The sequence below is a fragment of the Molothrus ater genome, chromosome 5 (genome assembly GCF_012460135.2).
Source record: "Molothrus ater isolate BHLD 08-10-18 breed brown headed cowbird chromosome 5, BPBGC_Mater_1.1, whole genome shotgun sequence".
Classification (NCBI taxonomy): domain Eukaryota; kingdom Metazoa; phylum Chordata; class Aves; order Passeriformes; family Icteridae; genus Molothrus; species Molothrus ater.
Window position 1 is genome coordinate 45,070,511 of NC_050482.2, and position 20,988 is coordinate 45,091,498.

The 20,988-nt window shown below is 36.2% G+C and overlaps 1 protein-coding gene across 3 annotated transcripts in view; it reads right to left on the reverse strand.

The window, feature by feature from the left end:
- Positions 1–20,988, reverse strand: part of CDK17 (cyclin dependent kinase 17) — a 90,980-nt gene that overhangs the window by 20,702 nt on the left and 49,290 nt on the right. For all 3 annotated transcript variants that reach the window (XM_036401091.2, XM_036401090.2, XM_054514953.1), the window contains 2 exons: positions 20,601–20,765; positions 14,325–14,458 (listed from right to left, as the gene is read on the reverse strand). In XM_036401091.2, coding sequence (XP_036256984.1) covers positions 14,325–14,458; positions 20,601–20,765 — 299 coding nt within the window. The remainder of the gene's footprint in view (positions 1–14,324; positions 14,459–20,600; positions 20,766–20,988) is intronic.

Here is a 20,988-nt window from a genome sequence, read left to right on the forward strand (position 1 = left end):
TCAAAAAAGACCAAAAGAACGTATCAGTGAGTGGAGTTTCTCAATATAACTTCCTGAACACAACAGATATGACCACTATCCCATAAACTCTGCGACAAAATAGCTTTTTTCTACTCTTACCTATTAATTCTCATGGCACAGAAACCTGTTGTAGTGCTCTCACTGTCCCACAGTGCTCGTTTAACAGGTTTATTTATAGGGACTTTAACAGAAAACATTTACAGGGATATTGAAGTTATGGACCTCAACTCAAAGGCCTCAAGAAATACTGACCTGATTGTACTCCCAAGCTCTCCATGTGCATGTTCCCTCCCCTCACAGCACTCATGGCTAGCATAGCTGAAGTGGTGCTTCAAACCCACCTCCACGGCCCCCAAGAAGCATTCCCAAGCATATCAAGTTGATGGGTATATAGGAAGAAGGAAGCAAGGGCAGCCTTTAGGGCTGCAATGGCTGTTTGAAACGATGCCACTGAGTGTGCACTGGGCACTCAACACACACCTTTTCACATGGAGGCCAAGGGAAACAAAGCAAGTCTAAGATTCTACACTGGTACAAAGAATCCCTTACTTTGAAGCCCAGCTATCATAGAAACAAGATAAAAATATGATAGACATGGAAAATATGATAATGTGAGGTAGATGCAATTCTATTACAGAATTCCTATGTCTTCATTCTCAAAACCTCTGCGTATGCCAGTTTTGCAACAGGCCCTATGACTTACTTCAGAGATTCGTGTGACATCCTCAGTTATAAACCACACCTTCAGCTGTATGCTTCCATTTGGTGGTCAGTAGGCAGTACAGTCTGAATTGAAGTACTTACTGCTGCAAAGGCCAAAATCTGTTCCAATTTATATAACCCCCCCAAAACAATAATCCACTTTTAAATAAAACAACAACCCTCCTCTCCATGCAACCCTCATCTCAATGCAACTCCCCTGCAATGTCTTCTTAAAAAAACCCTGATCAACCTGAAGAGAAATGGATACTATTTTTTTTTAGAATTAGAATACCTGATGTTAGTAACATTTCTTTCCCTACATTTGTAATGTAGTAGACAACACATGACAGCAATTGCTCTTTTTCTCCCCTCAGAAAAAAAAAAAAGAGTATTAAGTGCTGAAAACCTAAATTTTTGCCATGTTATAAATAAAGTCAAACACAGTATCTATTCTCCTTAACTTTCTTGAGCTGAAGAAAGGTTCTTTTCTGTGAGAAAACCATGACTTCATGGAAACTGCAGTAGGTAGTTTATAGATTTTTCCTCCTAAGAATTTACACTACAATACTTCCAAAATTCATGCTTATTTGGCTATGTTAGAATGTCAACCAAGCCAAGACTTCCTTTTTAAAACCATACATTAAAATTGCTATCTACCAGCCAGAAACCTTTCATGACACCAATACGTGAAAGATTATAGAATTATATATAATAAGTCTTCTTTGTATTACAATTTTCCTTTACCTAACTCCCTAAAATGGACAAAATGGAAGAAAGTAATTTACACTACAAACCCAAATAAGTGAAAGAAGGAAATTATTATGTTGTATTTGTCTGTACCACCTTAATTTCTCCCAGTTTTTGCAATAATTGAAGCAACCACCTCTTGGGAAAAGCAAGCAATTATAATTAAATGCTATACAGTAACATGAAAGGGGATTCATTAGATGTGCATGAGAGGAATAAGCAGAATGTTTCCTAGTGGCTAAATAGAAAAACTGGAAACTAAAATTACATCAGTCTGACACAGTTGAAAAACCCAGTTAATTTAACTGAGAAAATGTTAAAAGAAAAGCAAGAACCTACCAGACACCTACCAATTTTGAGCCTTAACTGCTCAAGACCAGGCAGTCTGCTGACACTCGGGCAGCCTGGTCATCTAATGGCAGCAGGACACTTGCTCTCCCACTGGGGGCTGACCCTGGTGAACAGTCAAGTCTTCATCCAGTGGAGCGCTCATTTTCTGCTCCCACAAAATGCAGAGAAGACTGAAGGATGGTGAGGAGACTTGTGGGTGTGGGTAACAGCAGTTTAACAGGGAAAGCAAAAGCTGTGAGCCCCAGCAGAATGGGAAAAGGAACTGATTCACAGCTTCCTCTCTGCATGCAGGTGTCCAACGGCTTCCCGGAAAGTTGGGCTTAGCATGCACGTGGCTCAAGAAGTGCAAGACAAATGCCACAGCCACAAATGTCCTCCTTCCTCCCTCCTGCTCCAGCTTTTACTGCTGAGTGCCATGGCAGATGGCACAGCATAGCCCTTTGGCCAGCTGGGTCAGCTGTGACGCCCAGGGGAATCAGCCTGTTTCCCTGGTGGTGCTGAGCAGCCTTTAGGGTGGGTCTGGCCTTGGTGCAGGAAGCCTGGACCTGCCCGTTCCATGCAATCGCCATCTCTGCTCCCTCTCTGCTCCTGCAGCCATCCCACTGCAACCCTGCTATGGCTGCTCCACCAGCAGTCAAACCTGCTCTTCTAAACCACGTGGCTTGCTGCTGTCTTGGTGTGACACCAGGCTGGAGGGCCAGCAACAGTAGGAAACAGTAGGAAAGTAGATTTTTAAGAATTTCTAATTGTCTTAAATCTATGTGGAATTCAGTGAAGAAATGAGAGACTTTCTGGACAGAGGACTTAGTTCACACATATTTCAATGACCAACTGAATATAATGGCCTGTTAGCACTTCCCATAGAAAAGAAAAAAACTAAGAAACTTAAACCAAGGTATAAAATATCTTGCTAAAATGCTGTTTAAAGAAGTCAGAAGAAAACATGCAAAATTAATGGCAGGACTGAATTTTCCCTATGCTCTTTGAGACTGTCAACACTACAAAGTTAAATGACCGTTTTTAACACTAATTTTGCAACCCTTCATAAATCTTCTAAATTTTTGAAGGAAGTAAACTAGAGCAACTCCCTATATTATCTTATATATCCTTTTTTAAATGTAACAGATCTGTAAGTGGTGTACACAGACCCTCAACTCTAAGAGAGAATCTGGGTACATTCCTTATAACTCTTAAGAAGCAAGGGGTTACTGGAATGCAAAACTTTAGCTTTTAGGGGCAACAAAGTACTTCAAGTAAAGCAAATAATCTTTTACAGAATTGAAATTATATTATTTTCTTGTATTTCACTTAAGATTTATTTTCCCAAATGAGGATTAATTTCTGAAAAAGCTCTTATCAATTCATAGCATTTTCTAGTTAATTCTTTTATACTTAGCTTTAGGGTGAACTTGCAACAAAATATATCAGTATTCAATAAATGTGGTACTCTAAATGATCAAATGCCTATGGTTAACTGTATGTTATTTAATGAGCTGTTTTTTGATCCAGTTCCAGATTATACTCTGGAGAATATAGTAAGCCACCATTTGATTTGTTTGGGGAACTGGAATGCTTGTGGCATTTTCCTCCTCCTTCCACAATTTAAAACCACATTTTCTACCCTCATATGCAATGCTTATCCTCAGTTTTGCTTTACTACTGGTATTACTGGCAGAGAAATGCATTTATTTTTATAATTCGTCTGAAATTAGTTTCATATTTGTCCTACTCTGCTTCATAGCAGATAAACATGTAAGCACTTGTGACAATAACACCACTTTGTTTTCTGTAGAGATAAACAACCCTAACTTGTGTTTATCTTTGTCATCTATTTCTAATGCCAGCTACAGCAAGTGCTCTAAGAAGAGCTACACTTTGTCCAGCCTTTTCTTTCATCTGGCTGACATCCAACTGTGTTGCTGTAACTTGATGTGGAAGTTCTGTCTATCGCTGACTACTTACACTTGGGCACAAGAAAAGGAGGCAGGAATTCCACCTTAAATTCTGCAAGTTCTGTGAGCTGAAGAATTTGACATTTTACGTAAGCAAACCTGTCTTCTAAATGAAAAACAAACAAACAAAATACAACCTTGCCCCCAAACTTGGCAAGTTTTTCACACATATAAGTAAATTCCAAAAATCCTTACTTTTTTTTTTTTTTTCATTACCTCTGGTTCTCTTCTGGATGGCCTAAAATACTATTGCAAACATCAGCTTCTTCACTTGCCCCCCATAGTAAAACATTCTCAAAACTTTAATACTAGAATTTTTTTACCATATTCTGTTTTTCACCTCTGTCAACTTTTTCCTTAGCTACCTATCTTTTTCTCCTATTTCTATAATAAAAACTTACCAGCTATTCCCTTTTATAATTGCCTGACTTGGCTCATTTAATACTACATAGTGCCACACTGTGACACTTTTCAGGAAGTCTCATTCCTGACCCACAGGTAATCTTCACTCCTTTTCAACCTTGTCAAAAAAATAAACCTATTTTTATTTGTGGAAAGAGCACTGTTAACATTTTCCACTTTAAATCAGATATCATAACAAAAAAACTTACAGATTTTGTTAATTCACCATTATTTGTTTTGGCCAAGATGCACTACACACTTCAGTTAATTTCACTGAAGTTTATAAAAATGTTAAGAAGTTATAAAGAAGTTTATAAACTCAGGATAGACAATGTTTGAACTCTACATATTAAAACTGTTCTAAAAAGAAGCAACTTGAAACATTCACATTTTTTATGTGAAGTTTGTCTCTCTTCTGTCAAGTCATTTTGTCTTTGACTTACATAGCACATTAAGAAAATAAATACTAATATTTATGATGAAACAGAAAAAACATCATTAAACACAAAAAATACATAACCAGAAAACTGCCCCAGGGAAGGCTTTGTTGAGGTCTTCCAATTCCAATTTTACCTACACTACAAAAAGCAAAAGCGAAAACCAGACTACTTTTATTTTTAACCTGTAACAAATGTGCCAATTTGGAGAGTGCTCCTTTCTTGCTCCAACAGTAAGTCTCTCTTGTACCCACTGGACTACCAGTGCTACTAATCTTTGAACTGATAGGCCATTTCAGACTGTTACCACACTCACAACTGCAACTGCAGCAAGAGAAGGAAGATTTGTCAGAAAAACTTGAAGGGAAAACCCTGATAAACATCAGCTTCAGTTCACTCTTACTGACTGTTTCATTTAGCAAACCTAACAGCTGAGTATCTCCAAAGCCAGTATTTCATTGCCTGTGGCCAGATGTTCCCAATGCTTTTGGAGGAGAAAGGGCTGGGTGTAAGAAAGTCTCATAACTACCCCTTCCAAACAAAGGAACTAATAATCCACTGATACAAGGTTAGGAGCCAAGGGGAGTAGGATGCTGTGTCTGTCAGTGGGTGACACAAACTATACTGCCAAGCTATATCATTATATACCTTATAATCCTTATTGCTTTGGCTATTCTGTTTATTGGTGAGCTACATTTCCAGACCAGTCATTATTTAAGGTATGTACTTACTATATGGCAACAGACAACTTGCTGCTCACCTCTCCCTTAAATTTTAGTTTATCTTTTAAGAGTTGATTCTGCTAAATTCCATCCATGAAATTTTGCTACAGCCTCACAAAGAAGAAAGAATTGTTCTCCTAAGTCTACACACATCAGCCTGATGACCCAAACAATCCACCATGGATGAAATGAAAATGCTCCTGTGTAAGCATGGGTCTGAATTGGCCTTCTCACCAGCTTCAGTGAGCACCAGTGAGACATCTCAGCTGACACCACGGGCTGTTCACTAGTTACTCATTGTGCTTTTGTTCACTGGAAAATGTTTAATGACATCTAAAATACTCTAGCATACAACCCTCTGTGCAACACAATTCAACTTCATTACATGCTTACTGTAAAAGAACCTCCAAACCAACCAAATTTTTACACTATTTTTCCTTGAATATTTTAACAAAGAATGTGTATTATGTGCTACCTCACGATACACAAAGCAAACAAATTAATTTTAAGACATTAGCTTGTGCTAGAAAGAATTTAAACATTCTAATATACAACTTTTAAGCATGTACTTACTCTATCATTTTAGTATCAGATACCATGTGGAGTTTTTCTGAAGGTTGCCTTATCAAATTTCAGCACATTTTTGCCAACTGGATCCTCTACAGAATTATGACATACAACAAGACTGCTAGAGGCAAAAATAAATATATAAAAAACCAACCCTAAACCAGAGAACATATTTGTAAAAAACTATTATTTGGTTACAGCTCTGTAGACCTTCAAGATCTTTAAGAAGAACACCAGCATACACAAGTACCAGAAGAAACCTATAGCATCTTTGCAGCACACTACTTTAATACTTTTATAAATAGGCTTCAATTACTGTAACCAAAAAGACTATTTTAACAGCTGGGATGAGTTATCTCTACTGGTCTTCCTTTTATGTATATAAAGCCATCATCATTCCCCCACACAACTGACAGGTTTAGCTATAATTTCATTATGATGCATAAAGTGCATTTTTTCTGTGTTAGCAGCATGATTTATATCCGAATATTAGATTTTTCCTTTATACTTGAATGTTGCTACTGTTACAATTTTACTGAAAACATTAAATCATAATTATTCAATTACTTTTCTGCTAAATTTGAGGAAAGGGTCATCAAAGAATTTTTCTATTAGCAGCCATAATGAAAATACAATCTTAAGATCCATCTACAAAGGATCACTGCTAGATTTCACTCCACAAATCCATACTGGTTTTTATCAAGTCAGTTGAAATGCAGCACAATTTAAGAAAGCATCAATTTTCAGTACTGAATCAAGGGGCTCTTTTACATTTGGGACAGAATTGACCCCAAATACGGTGGAATTCATTCATCATTTAAATCAAAAGGTCTTTTTCCAGATATGCTAATCGAGTACAGAACGCACTTTCAGGGACTTTATCATGAGATTGAGCCCACAGGCCATTTCAGGCTCAGAAGAAATACCAGTGATCACAGACAATGCATGTTCTCTGCCTCCTGCTCAACATAAACACAGCTTGTCAGACTGGATTTTGACATTCCAGGCAAAGACAAGGAGCCCAGCCTCATCTGTGAAATATTATTATTACAAATTCTAGGGTTAAATCTCTGCTTTGGGCTAGGTGCCACATTTTCCCAGCACATCTACTATCATCAATCAACAAAGCAAGGACTTTACCACCAGCAGCTGAAGAATGTTATTGCCAATATCTACAGTAGCTATGGCCCTCAAATAAGAATGTTAAATAAATATGAATAATATAAAAATTTAAAGCATAGAAACCAGTATTGCAAGCAGATATCTTTGTTTTTATTTATTTTAGCACCATGAAAAACTTAGGAAATGTGCTAAGCATCTTTTCAGTAGTATTTGGAACAATTAGTATTTTTGATGGCACATAATTAGAATTACAGGCCAATAGGTTCTTTTAAGCAGGCAAAAATATGAATTCTGAACACTTTCAAAATACTTTTAGTGTATTTTGTGTAATAGTGTATATTAGTGTACAGTACTTCTCACATTTAGTGAGAATTTTCATTTCATGGATATGCTGCTTAGGCTACCAACCAGCTGAAAAAACCTGCTCTTTCACACATTTTTCAAAAAAAACCACAGGCTGTTATTTTATTTACTTCATCTCTCCCATTAGTTTTAAAGAGAAAGGTTTAAACTGTTCAGCACAAATACAGTATTCACAAAGTGCATTCCAGGAGCTTCTATTCACATCCAATGAAACCAAACAAAACAAATACATGTGTCAGAAAGCCAGTTTTGAAAAATATGAGAAAGGAGAAATGAAAATCAAATGTGAGATATTAACTTTCCTTTCAGCAAGTATATAAATACACATGAAATTTGTGACAGATTATACCAGAAACACTTGAAAATTATTCTTCAGGGTTTTTTTGGTTGGTTTTTCCTTTGGGTTGGTTTTTTTTGGGGGTGGGGGGGTTTCTTTGTTTTGGTTATTATTTTATTGCACCAGAAAGCTTGTCACCAAGTGAACTTAGAGAATATAAGGAAGAATGGAAGAATGTAAAAAAAATAACAATTATAAAGATACCATGTCTGATTTTGTTTGCCTGCTAAATTGCCATCTATCAAGATACCACTCTGTAGCACCAGCCTCAATATAAACCCTGCTCAAATTCAGGGTCTATGGCCGTGTGACTCAGCAGTAGGTGCTGGGCAGGAACAGAAGACAATAAAGCAAGCTTTGCCTCACTTACTACTACACCTTCCTGATTTCTAAACATGGATTTCTGTATGTTTTCATCAGTTTCTGTAATACAGTAACAAGAGAAACTGCCCCGAAAGGAAAAAAGGTAGTGTAGGTTACCAGCTTGTAAGAAAAACAAGGCCAAGAGGAAGGAAAAAGGCAACACACCACTGCAAAAACACAAACTTGGACCTTTAAAACAGTTCTGTGTAATATTAATTACTAACACTAGCATTTACATCATCAACGATGCTTTAAGTACCAAAAGGTAAGTCTAATGAAAAAGTGGCTAATTAAAAATAAACCAACATCTTGAATATGAAAATGGGAAATCTGACCTTCCTGGATTAAAGTGTGGCTGGACTACAGAGTATGAAACTGCACCCCATTACTGACTTTTCATCTGATGCATTTCTGTGATTATGAGAGATGTGTTTTATAGATGACTGAACACATCCAATGTCATACTAGACTTCTCCTAAATGGAACTTGAAGGAAACCCAAGATATCAAGACACAAAACCAAATAGCATATATTCTATCTTTATAGAAAGAACATTGCCTAGGGCAGTAACTTTTCTAAAGGAGTATTTGCAAGTGGAATGCAAGAACTTTAGCACCAGAATGACAAAAGTTCTCAACAGAAGGTCAAAAAAAGTGTTAATTGCTGATAACAAAGGCAGTTACCCTTTAAAAAGTCTGGTAAAAGGCATGTTGAAGTTATCTGTTACCTAAGCTGAAATTCTTTTACTTGTTGTAGTGACAGTGTTCTGGAGAAGAAATGAGTCTGCCAATCAAATAGATCAAAAGCAGGTCCATCAGCTTAATCAAAACCATACTAGTAATTTAGAATATGCACTTGGGTTTTTGCAGGGGGCTTCTGAAATCACCAAGGGTCACAGAAATATGAAAGTGGGAGTTTATAAAAGGGGTAATGCATTTTCTAGTGTAACCTTGAAAAAGGTTGAGAAAAATGATACAAGCATGACTGAATGGAGATAGTGCAGTGACCACTGCAAATCAAAAGAAGTCTTAGAAGTCTTGATTGTATTCAGCTTCAATTTTTTTTCTGTCTAGTACTGAAATCTTCTGGTAAGTGATCATGTACTTAGATTCACAGAAGTGACAATCAGAAGAAAACCTACTGCTTTCTCAGGAGTCAGAGAGAATCAAGTTCAACAAAACCCAGTAAATATGGCACAGACAGTTCTGCAGCTGCCAAGCACAGAAGGAAGGGGGAAGGAGGAAACTGCTCAGAGAATGCCGCAAGTAGTAATGTCTGCTTGGTACACAAGGAAGCCACCTGGATGGCAAGATAGCCTGAGCATTCAGCCCTAGGTATCTTAGATAAAGTGGCTTCCTCCTTCCAAAACTAAGGGCAGAAGAAAATACTGTACTGCTCATGACCAAAAGCCTGGGTCAGTACTGCATCCAGCTTGCTGTTCAAGCATTTAAACAACTGAGCGGAGCTGAGAGTGCCCTATTTGCGCATGAGAACGGAAAACTACAAACCACATTCTAATCTGAAGCCTATCAGCAAATTCTTAACACTTTTATCAGCTGAAATACCAATTAATTTTGTGTATTTTTCTTAGGAGAAGGTACACTTGCCCAGGTGGACCAAGAGCATGTTGAGTTACTCAGGCTGTGTGTCAAGGCCCCCAAAGCAGTTATACCCTGGTAAGAGTGAAGCTCAAAAAAACCTTGTTTTTCATCTACATTCTTTTGGAAGGTGACCATCACAACACACACCTGCCTACAGCATCAATTTGTAGCCTTTGTATTTCCTTCTGTTCAGTTACAAGTACTAGCCGTGCAGCTAATCCTCTCAGGGGAGAATTATCCCCTATAGCAATGTGGTAGGAGCAGTCTGATCTGGAACACACTTCTGTCACTAATGTGACAGTCAGATGGATAAGAAGTGTTTCTCAGGATAAAATATCTGGGAAGCAGGCTGGTGAACAGTGGGTTATGGCTCTTTGCCAGTTCACATGCTAAGACAGCTAACAGACCTTGGACTTCTGGGAAAGGGAAACAGATGTTTCAATTTGCACAGACTGTTTCTCCTTATTTTTTATCCACCACAGCTCTTAATGATGCACTCACTGTCCACTGCATAGGCACAGGGCCCCCAATGAACACTTACAGCTTATAACATAAATTTATATTAATGCATTACCTCTTTATTTATATTAATGCATTACTTATTGTCTAGCAAAATTAAACTGAAAATGCTTTAAGCTATAGTTCCATGATCTGGAGAAATGTTTCATATTACATGACGAAAGCACCTGCACTTAAAATAGAGATATACGTGTAGACATTCTTAAGCTATACCACTGACACTTCAAAAAAATTATTCCCTCCATTTTGTTTGATAAACAGTCCTACTGACTTAGTACATAATCATTCATATTAGCAGAAGAGTAGAAGTAATTTTAATTAAAACCTAACAGCTGTTTGAAGCCAAACTCTTCACACAATAGATGCTCACACCTACTGTCAGCATGGTTCCTGCCTGAACGAGTGGCAGGAAAGAGAAAGAAAAAGAAAAAGCAGCTGCTTTACCGACAATTTGTAGTCTGTGGATTACAAGCAAAATAAACTTTATCTAGGCAACACAATGAGACTCTGGTATTTTCTCTTTGTCTTCTAAGCACATGATAACAAGGAACAATCATTATTAAAAACCCAATCTCGAACCACAACTGCAGCGTTGTTGAATTCAGAAGCAACCACATTATCACCTCCCTGTCATGCTGGCCCAAATTATAACTGATGGGGGAATGGGGGGGTGGATATTACAGACTGAAAGCTGGTATTTCCATGGCTGCTACTGTGCATGGGAAGTTTTCACCCCAGCAGACTTTTCACTGCAGAGCAGGGCTCTTTCTCATTTCACTACCACCACTTCATATTCAAAATGTTTCATACTTAGGTTACATTGCAGTATGCTGATTTCCTATCTAAAGCAGGACAAGTTAAGGTTATGAAATTTCCACTTTCAATTGCTATGGAGATTCTGCTTAACAAATATGTTTTTCATTTCTCTCCACTGTTTATTTTGTATTTCTCTATATGAAAATTTTGGAAAGATCAAGTTTTATTTCCCAACAGAATCTTTCATATATTCTGCAGCAGAGAATACGTCTTCTCTTTGACATTTTATTTGTAGTTATGCATTATTTAGGATGGGCAGTGCAGTGGGGATGGGCACTAAAAATCAGAATGTGTATTCTAATGGACAAAATGTGTCAGGAATAATAATTTTTTTTTTTTTGCTAATTAGCACTTTGAGTACAGTATGCAATTTTTAGCAAGCATTTAATAAAACCTGGTTGGATTGCTAATTTTCAGAATCCTAGAGGAAGTTCAAGCTGAGCATAAAAAATTTGTTTATATGTACAAAACTCCTGTAACTAAAAAGGATGTCAAGGTTTCAACTTTACCTGATTAGTTACCTTCAAAATGAATTAGGACTTCTGTCAGTTCAGCAGAAAGAGCCAAACATATATAACCAAGAAATTATGTACAAAACCACTATAAATACAGCAAATATTGGTCAAACTAAGCACAAGAAAGGACACAGCCATAGTGTGACAAGCACATTCATCTTAGTGAGGAGGAACAAAGAATACTGCTTTATCGCGTTATCCAACTGTGTGTGTTTAATCAAATACCTTCCACAGTGGATTTCAGCTGGAGCTAATGACCTCAGCAGACTACAGCAAAAACATTCTGTCACACATGTACTAATTTACTGCAACCTGTAATGTACAGCATACAGCTATAATGCATCCTAAATGGCTATAAAGGGAGGATGTCCTCAGGCTACCCAATGTCTAGAGACAACAGATCGCCGCCAGCCATCAAAATAAAACTGAATAATAGAAACTTACTTCACAACATAGTTTGCTTCTTTTTCTTTATATAATCACATTGCTACTACTGAATCAGCCAGCTCCACCACACAAATCCCACAAGACATACAGACACAACTTTTTACAAGAGGAAAGAAACCTTGCTTTGGTTCCCCCAAAGGTCAAGGAAGTAAGTGATCCCATTCCACAAGGAGCAAAATGAGTAAAACTGGGTCTTCTGTGGATTTATACCTTGCAACTGAACTCATATATGGATATTGTGGTTTTTAACTAGCGGTGGATACATTAGCAATGTCTCCCAATGCAAAGCTTTTTTCACAGAAATTAATAGAGAATTAGAATCTGAGATTTCTAGCCATCTGTCAAAACTGACAGAAAATGACCCATGGGATAAATAGAAGGAGGAAAATACAGGCAGACAATGTAATTTCTTAAAGCCTTTTCACTTAGGAAATGAGGAAGTTGACTGAAAAGATTATCATTAGAAAGGTATTTTAACCAAAGCTATGAGATTGTTGCATTTTCCTCCCTCTGGAATGCACAAGTCCAACTTAATCTGCTACAAAGTACTTTTATAAAGCAAACTTAAGTCCACCAAAAGTATCTCTTATTCTTAAAATTCAGAAGTGAGACTGTTTGCACTCATCAGCATGGAATCTTACAGGAAAAGTCACTGTATCAATACTACGGTGATTTGAGGGAAACATTACAATTCTTACAGAATATACGTGAATAGATGCCAAAAAACCATTTGTTCTCTCTCTCATTGACTGAGCAAGCCAATGAAGAAATAATGCTAATTTCAACAGTCAGAAGCAAGCATTTGGAATTTGGTAGAAAATAAGAAAATCAGCATTGCATATACAAAAGTTAAAAGCTTCCTAAAACCTCTTAAACAGTAATATTAGAATTGTTTTACAATTGAAGAGGCAAATGAAAAGATGCTTTTACTTGGAAAAAAAAAAAAAGCCTTCTGAAAAATTACACAGGAATTTCCTGACCTTTACTATTCCTGAGATCTTTACTAATTTCTTTTGGAGTTCTTGAATTCCAATACAAAAGAGAATCCTTGAATGGTTCTTAGCCCTCTCTGGAAGACCTGATGGATTTCCATTTCAGTTTGTTAATTTCATTATGAATCATTAATTTCTTTTTTTCTTTCCTGTTCTAAATATGCATTTCAAAATTGAGAAGAAACAGACAATGAACAAAAAGCAAATAATCCTTTTAAGTAATTTCCTTGATTTTTAGTTTCTCCAGCATACATTCTGATAAGCAGGTTTTCACAATGACTTTTTTCCTTAATTGAACTATCCTGCATAAACCAGTAAACCCACCTTTGCTCTCCAAGTAAATTTCAGCAAGCAAAGCCAGGAAAACAAAGGTCTTAGATCAAATAACATAGAAATTTAAAAATTTGAATACAAAACCTCTCAGGTGCAAGAAACTATCTAAATAATGAATACAACTAATTCACACATTTTTGAAATCATATATGCACTATATGCTTGGAGCCTTGGAATTCCAAGCATAACGGAACGCCTCACAAAAAAAATTTTTTGGCATGGACACTCTACTGTAACTTATCCAAATCAGTTTCTCAATCCAGTATTTGATATGAACCTTGAATGAAAATTCAAAATCTTACAGCTATGCTTATTGCGATGTATACCAAAAACAGCAACTACAAAATTCTACATATTTCTGTAACAAAGACATCATTATAACTGCAACTTTTATACACTCTAGAAAAAGGGAAGTGTTCTGTTTTAGTTCACCAAGGGAAATGACAACAAAGCAAGCACAAGGGTGGCTAGTATTCATAATGAGAGCCATAAATAAAGGAAATTATGTGCACAGTTATTCATAAGGTACTTTTCCTCCTTTTGTTTACCATCCTGTAAAGTTCCGTTCATGAAAAAAAACAGGAAGAGAGGAAAAGGCTGAAGCAGTCAAGACCATCGCTGCTGCTGTACCATTACTTTTGCAAAGACTAGCAAAACAGTGTTAAGTAAAAAATGTCTAAACCATGTATCTTCTTGAATACATTCAGTGGCTTGCACACAATGCAACAAAAACTATTCAAATGCTGCACTTAAGAAATTCCTTCCAAAAATTCAGGTTTCAAAACATATTTAGATTTTCAAAATTAACAGCTCATAAACAGTGCAAGATAACCATTGTTCTGTGTGATAAATGGAGACAAATTTAAATAGTATGAAAATAATGCTCTCTGCATGAAATATATGACCGAATGGTTGGTTAAAGTTAATTGAAAAGACAACCAGTTACAACAAACAGTTAAAGCAACCCCCAACTCTCTTGTCAGTTGAAATGATCTTTATATGAAAAGTGAATTACCTCCATTGAGATTCGTCTGTGTATCCGGTTTCTGAGACAAACTCCCGTGGGAGACTGAACTTCATCAGATGACGTTCCAGAAGCTTGATCACTTTCCCCATCCGATCCCATTTTCAAATTTTCATGAACAATATCTTAAAAATAATCCAAATAATTGAAAATAGTTAAACAGAAATGCCTCAAATAGCTCTTTTGTACAGATGGAAAATAATTGAATCATTACTGTGCATTGAGTTGCAGGAGAGTCAAAGACTCATCACAGCCATGGCAGTCTTGATACATACTTTTTATGACTTAGTAATAACCACAAAATGAACAGGATTACTTTATAGCAAGTCTATGCAAACTTTCTTGAACTGCAGCAAAACCCAGTTGTCCAAAACGAAAGACAGACATTCCAATCCCAGCTGTAATTCCAAAAAAGCTAACTCCCCCTCCCAGCTGCAGTTCCTAAAATTCCTCAGTACCACTTCTCCTTTAGCTGCTTTTGCATATACAACGTTGCTGAGAATAATTAACATTTTCAAATCAGACTAACTAATGCTGGTAACCTAAACATACCTTCAGAAACTTTAAAGTCCTACCAAGAGGTATAATAGCATTTTCAGAAATGGCAAATACAGAAGCTTCAAATAGAAAATCCCCTGGCATCCATGTGTGAAGTCAGGGGATGTATTATAACCATCTAAATCAAGGTCCACAACATAAAAGTGCATTCAGTAGAAGACCTGACTTTTAAGAGCCATTAAGCGAAATTTGTGACCTTATGGAGGAATTTACCTAACTGCTTGAGTTATGTGATGCAGGACCTTCATGTCACCTGAAATTGTTAATTTTTACACAATCCTTAAGATGCCTGCACATAAAAGCTTATGTATATGGTATGTACACATACATATATACATTGCTTTTAAGAACCAAAGGATTTTTCAGACTTTGGAGACAAACACTGTAATGAACAAAAGAAAAACAAGGCAGTGTCGTTATAGCATAAAGAGCCAAATGATTTGCAAAAGGACACACGGGAAAGTGGCCATACAAGTAATTCACTATGAGTAATGCTCCATCATCAACTTTGAAATACCTGAACTCCAAAATTACTCCAGAGATTAAATACCTATATATACAAAGTAAGTGCTTCAAAAGACCAGTTTCCCTGCTGTCTCCTGATCCTTGTTAGAAATCATTATCTTCTACAAGGTGTAGAAGAATCTGAGGAACAACTAAAAATCCCAGAACTCTATCTCTGAAAAATAATAGTATTAGCTAAACACACAGAGATCAATTCAGCCTTACCACCAACACACCTGGAAGTATTTAACATTTGCAAAGCAGTATAGCAAATTAAAAAAGCCCTCAAAAACAAGAAGAGAAACTGCAAGTTCTACCACCATCAACAACCAAGAAAATTGGATTTTCTGGGGAAAAAAGCACACTAGGGCTATGTTTCATTATCTGCACATCTTCTAAAATATTTGTCTAGCTTGGCTCACACAGAATCATGCACACTTCAAAGGAACAAATTCTTCTTCAGTACAAACAATTTCCTTTTATGGAAAACAGAATGGATATAAAAAGAAAGATTAATTTGTAAGTTATTAGCAACACATATTTTAACTCAGAACACTGTAATTAAACACAAACAAAGCATGCATCTCATGCACAAAGCAAATTTTCCAGCAGTGATGCAGATTTATATTCTTTCTATTAAAAATCCACACTGAATAAGAATTTTCCCTGTAAGTCATGCTCAGATTTTTCAGATAAATGAAAAAAAATCAAAAACCTGCACTCCTTATACAATGAGCCATCTTTTGATTTCAAACAAGCTAAATACTTATCAGTGCTTCTAAAAGCATGGCAATTTGAGCCACAGGAAAACAGTTTCAGAAAGTGTTTCCTAAAGATCAGCCACAGTTTTCAAGCTAAGCAGAAAAAACGTGACTCTCTTCTGCCAAGTCTCTAAAAAATGTCTTCTCTGTAGTGACTTGACAACTATATTTTTAAAAATCTCTAACAAACTGTGGAAAATTAATTTTATTAATACAAAAGCATTATTTAAAACATACGTGCAGCAAAGCTGTTATGCCAGCATTGTTATATCTGGTATAATAGCACACTCAGCATAGTTTCTTTACTAAAAACCCTCTTTTAAAATACTTTTCTGAGAGGTCATGTAATCCAATTTAGCAATTACAGCTCTTTAGATTCTGTTAGCAAAATGAAGTGTAACAGCTACAGAGAATTGTTCCCCAATCTGTTTATCCCCATGTTAAAACAAGCCCACTGGTTGGGACCCAAAGTCTACTGTCTTCATGGAAGCTAGGCAAGGCACAGTTATCTTGGCAATCTCACAAAATCAAACTGACAAAATTAAAGTAGTAGTACTGTGTTTTAAGCCATGGTGCAATTACATAATTTCTTTTTTAAAGAAACTGATACTTTAAATAAAGTAATTATGGGACTGATACTGTCATATTTGTCACATTTAATTCATAAAAGCATTTGTATTATGAATTTACAAGTAAAAAAAGAGAATTGGAGATGCCATGCTCAGAACTACATAGAGCACCCTAGTTGACAAAGATAATTCTTTTTCTACTAAAAAGATTACCTATGTAATAACACACAACTAAGCACTATTTCAAGAACTAGTACCACAAACCCATATACTTGGGACAGATAACGTAGCTGCAAGGAAATTCTGTTCTTTGTAAATCAGGAATGTGAAGACAAAGAGGGTCTGTACCAGTCAAGTCTAAAAATGCAGTATTTCAGACTTATATAAGATGATGATTTGAATACCACTGTGATATGATTAATTCTGGTAAGTCTGGATAAGCTACATACCCAGAACGTTTATGTAGGATACTGGCTGGAGCAAGCAAAAATGTGTCATTAAGCACATGCATTTCCAATAGGCTAAATACCCAACTACTCCTATCTATAAGGGTTTGCAGATGTTTTAATTATTTTCTAAACAGATATAATTTTAAGCTTTTTAAAAATAACTTGACTGTGCTGTCATTTGATATAAATGCATTCTTTTATTTGATTCAATTAAAAAGGCAATAGTAGAGCCTTATGTTCATTATTCTAATGGCATAAACCCCAGACTAAGGCATTAACCCAGACATTTTAATCATTTTTACACAGGTGCACAATGATGCTTAAATAAGCAATGATGAAAACCATTAAAATATTTCCCTAATTTCTCTAAGCCTTTCTATAGACAGGTTTACCTGCATGAAAGCTTGCTTGCATAGTCTTCAGAGGTTTTAATCATTCAATAATGTATTGAATTGATCTCACTGCAATACCAAGCCATTCTCTTACATAGATTATTTATTTTAATGTACTCTACATATCTCATTAAATATCCAGAATGGCCATGTAATGAAAAGCTAGGTGCAGATGACTACAATATAACAGGGAAACTACAGAAGTACATTTAAAGGAAAAGGCTGTCCTCATTTCTGCTGTGAGGAACGCACCACAGAAGGAATTAATACAGGGAACCTGCGGTGCAGCAAATGAGAACTCCTCCAAGTGAGCCATAATCAAAGTCACTAATTAGTACTGAGTCAGACTGCATGATCTTTCCACCTTACTTCAAATTATTACAAAAATAATCGTGTGACTTGCATAACAGATTTCTTCCACGGTGCACTTTTCCAAAGCTTACTTTTCTATGAAGTGGCTACACTGTATGATTAATTTCAGTGATAATTCAAATTGAGGAAGACCATAGTGAGAAACTGCCTTTGCCATTACCATTACTGAACTATGGAATGCTGTATGGAAACATCATTCCTTTCAAATAATATTTATGACAAAATGAAACAAAACTTCTCCATAACTGTATCAACACAACTGGCAAAAGGAAGGATTAACTCTCTCCTGGCTGTTACTGCAGTTCACCAGCAGGGCCAACTTCAGTTAACTCTGCACATTCCAGGAGCCTCTCCAGAGGTGATGTTAATATAAATATGGAACAAAGACAGCTGGATTCCTTCTGCATTCAGCCAGGTCAGGTCCAAAAAAAGTTTATTACCTCTGGCTTCATCATGGACTGCAGCAGCTAAATGTTTCCAGAGGTACAAGACTGTAGAAGCTGAACAGATGTAACTGAACTAAAAGAATCTATCAGTTAAACCCTCATTCAATAGTTTCACAATCTGGTCCGAAAATCACTTCTATTATTTAAAATCATTCTGGTAACTAAATACTGAAGTTTAAAATTGCTAAAAAATTTTCTTAAAAAGGCATAGCTCAAAAATTTTTCCTTTACACAGCATTTTACAAAATATAAAGCTAACAGAGAATTTCCAAATAAAAATTATTTTTAAGGCATTTTGGCATTTTACACATTATCACAACTGCAGAAACTCAAGTTCAACGCTCAAAAAGCAAATGAAACTCCAAAATCCTCCTGGGCTTCTCAATTAATTTTTATAGTGATAATCTCATTCAAACATGGGCAACATGAAGATGCACTTGTGGCAGGTCTCAATCTGGTTTTCTTTAATGAAATAACCATCCTTTACCTCACATGATTTTGTATTTCAAGGATACCTTTCTGATACCACTTTTCTACCTACAAAATAGAGGAAAAACTGTAAAGAAAAGAGGGTGGATGAAGAAAGCAAAGTCTCATGCAGTGCAGCATATTTGACTATTTTGTTTCTGATGCCATTATCCCAATAGAAAAAACCTCAGCTTCCTGATGAGCTATAGCCATTCTCATATGGCAGGAACAAAATAAAGAAAGATGTGAAAAAGGAGCAGAAAGAGGAATTATGATTGCATATACCTGTACTTCTGTTTTTTACTGCTAGATAACACGCACAAGTACCTTGTATTTCCACCAAATAAGGAGTTTTAAAAAAGGCATTATCATATCCAAAGCAAAAAGATGTGTTTAACATAGACATACTGAGCAACCAGGCCCAGTGGAAAGTGTCCCTGCCCACAGCAGAGAGGTTGGAACTAGGTGATCCTTTGAGGTCCCTTCCAACCCAAACCATTCTGGGATTCCATGATACACTCTGTACATACATCTATTCCATACCACTTAAAAAAATTAGAAATTCTTGTTAAGGGCAACACAAGTGAGAGCATACAGGCACCTCTGTACTCAAACACATCTTTGCTGCTCCTGTACTTAGTTTACATGTATCCAGTTTGACAAATAATCCATAAAGACTACATATTCAGATAAAACCAGATTCCTCTAACTACACAATTTTTTAAAAAAAACTCTCTCTTTCTGTTAAATTCTTGGCAACTTAATTATTGGTTTGGCAAAAATGAAAAAGCAAATACTGTTTACAGGACTTGAGTGAAATCAGAAACTGATAGAGTAGTCAAACCATGCACATTAAAACCCATTTTCTTGTGTGGTAACAGCAGCTGCTAGAGTAAAGTCAAAAGGATATACATCTTTTTTCAGTTGGAATGGTAACTCAAGCAGTAAAAAGGGATTTTTTTGAACATGATGAGTGGTATTACACCAAAGGAGGATATAAGTGGTTTGACTACTATCTTGAAAATTCTTAGCTTAATCTCAAACATCAGTTCATCACACTTCTAAAGAAGGGCAGGAGATTGCAAAATAATAAAAACTCTAATTAAGCTGTGACTTGCTCTCATTTTCTATTTTCAATTAATTAAGCATAATTTAAAATAACATAAAAACAGGATAAAACATTAATGGTGACTGGAGGCACCAACATGACAAATCACTTGAAGAAAAAAAAAATTCATAACTTATTTGCTTCACAGAAGCACAAACAGCTCAGGACCACAACAAAAAGGTAATTATCACTGAGTTGCCTGAATTTGTACTGAAATAAACATTTTTTTCTCTAGAATAATGAGATGTAATACAGCAGTTCTTTTAAAATTCCACATATAGGATGATTATCCTCTGTTTTTTTTCATAGTACATTTATTGTACTTCTTGCCAATGCTTAACTGAGGTGGATACATGGGTTCCTTTCAAAGTATTAGGAAAGAATATTTTGATACTTTTGCAACTTTTAAAGTTGTAAAAAATTCAGGGGTGTTTCTGTGTGCTCTTCTAATTGCTTTCTTCCTGAAAATCTTAACAGACATTCAGTGCCTTAAGAACAAATTTCTCAAACTCCAGAAAAAATTACTGCATATTGAGAGATTTATGAAAGCAGTAAGAGTATCTGTACCTCTTGCTATGAATCAATACCAACACTATTTTTCACAGAAAAATTATTTGAAACAATCAATGCAGGAAATTACCTAATCTGCTCCCATTTCTGGGCATTGCCATGAAAGAGCCGAGGCTGCCCCCGATGACGCTGTGTGGTCTCCGTAAAGGGGGCTTCTTGAAAGATCCCGTGTACTGGTGGAGAAATGAGTGCATGCTGTGAGACGTTGGAGGCCTGCCATTCTTCACAATAGGCTCTACAGTTCACAAGGATCAAAATATTCATTGCCACAAGTAAGGAGGATTGTCAGGAACATGCCAGAAGAAAAAAAAAGAAAGAAGAAAAGAGTTAGTAAACAGGAAATCACCAGTCTGGTAAAATTATCTTTCATGCTAACAGCAGACCACCATACTATGGCCATTTCTCCATTGACAAACAAGTACAAAACATGGCATTAAGTGTTACCCAAACTTCATTTT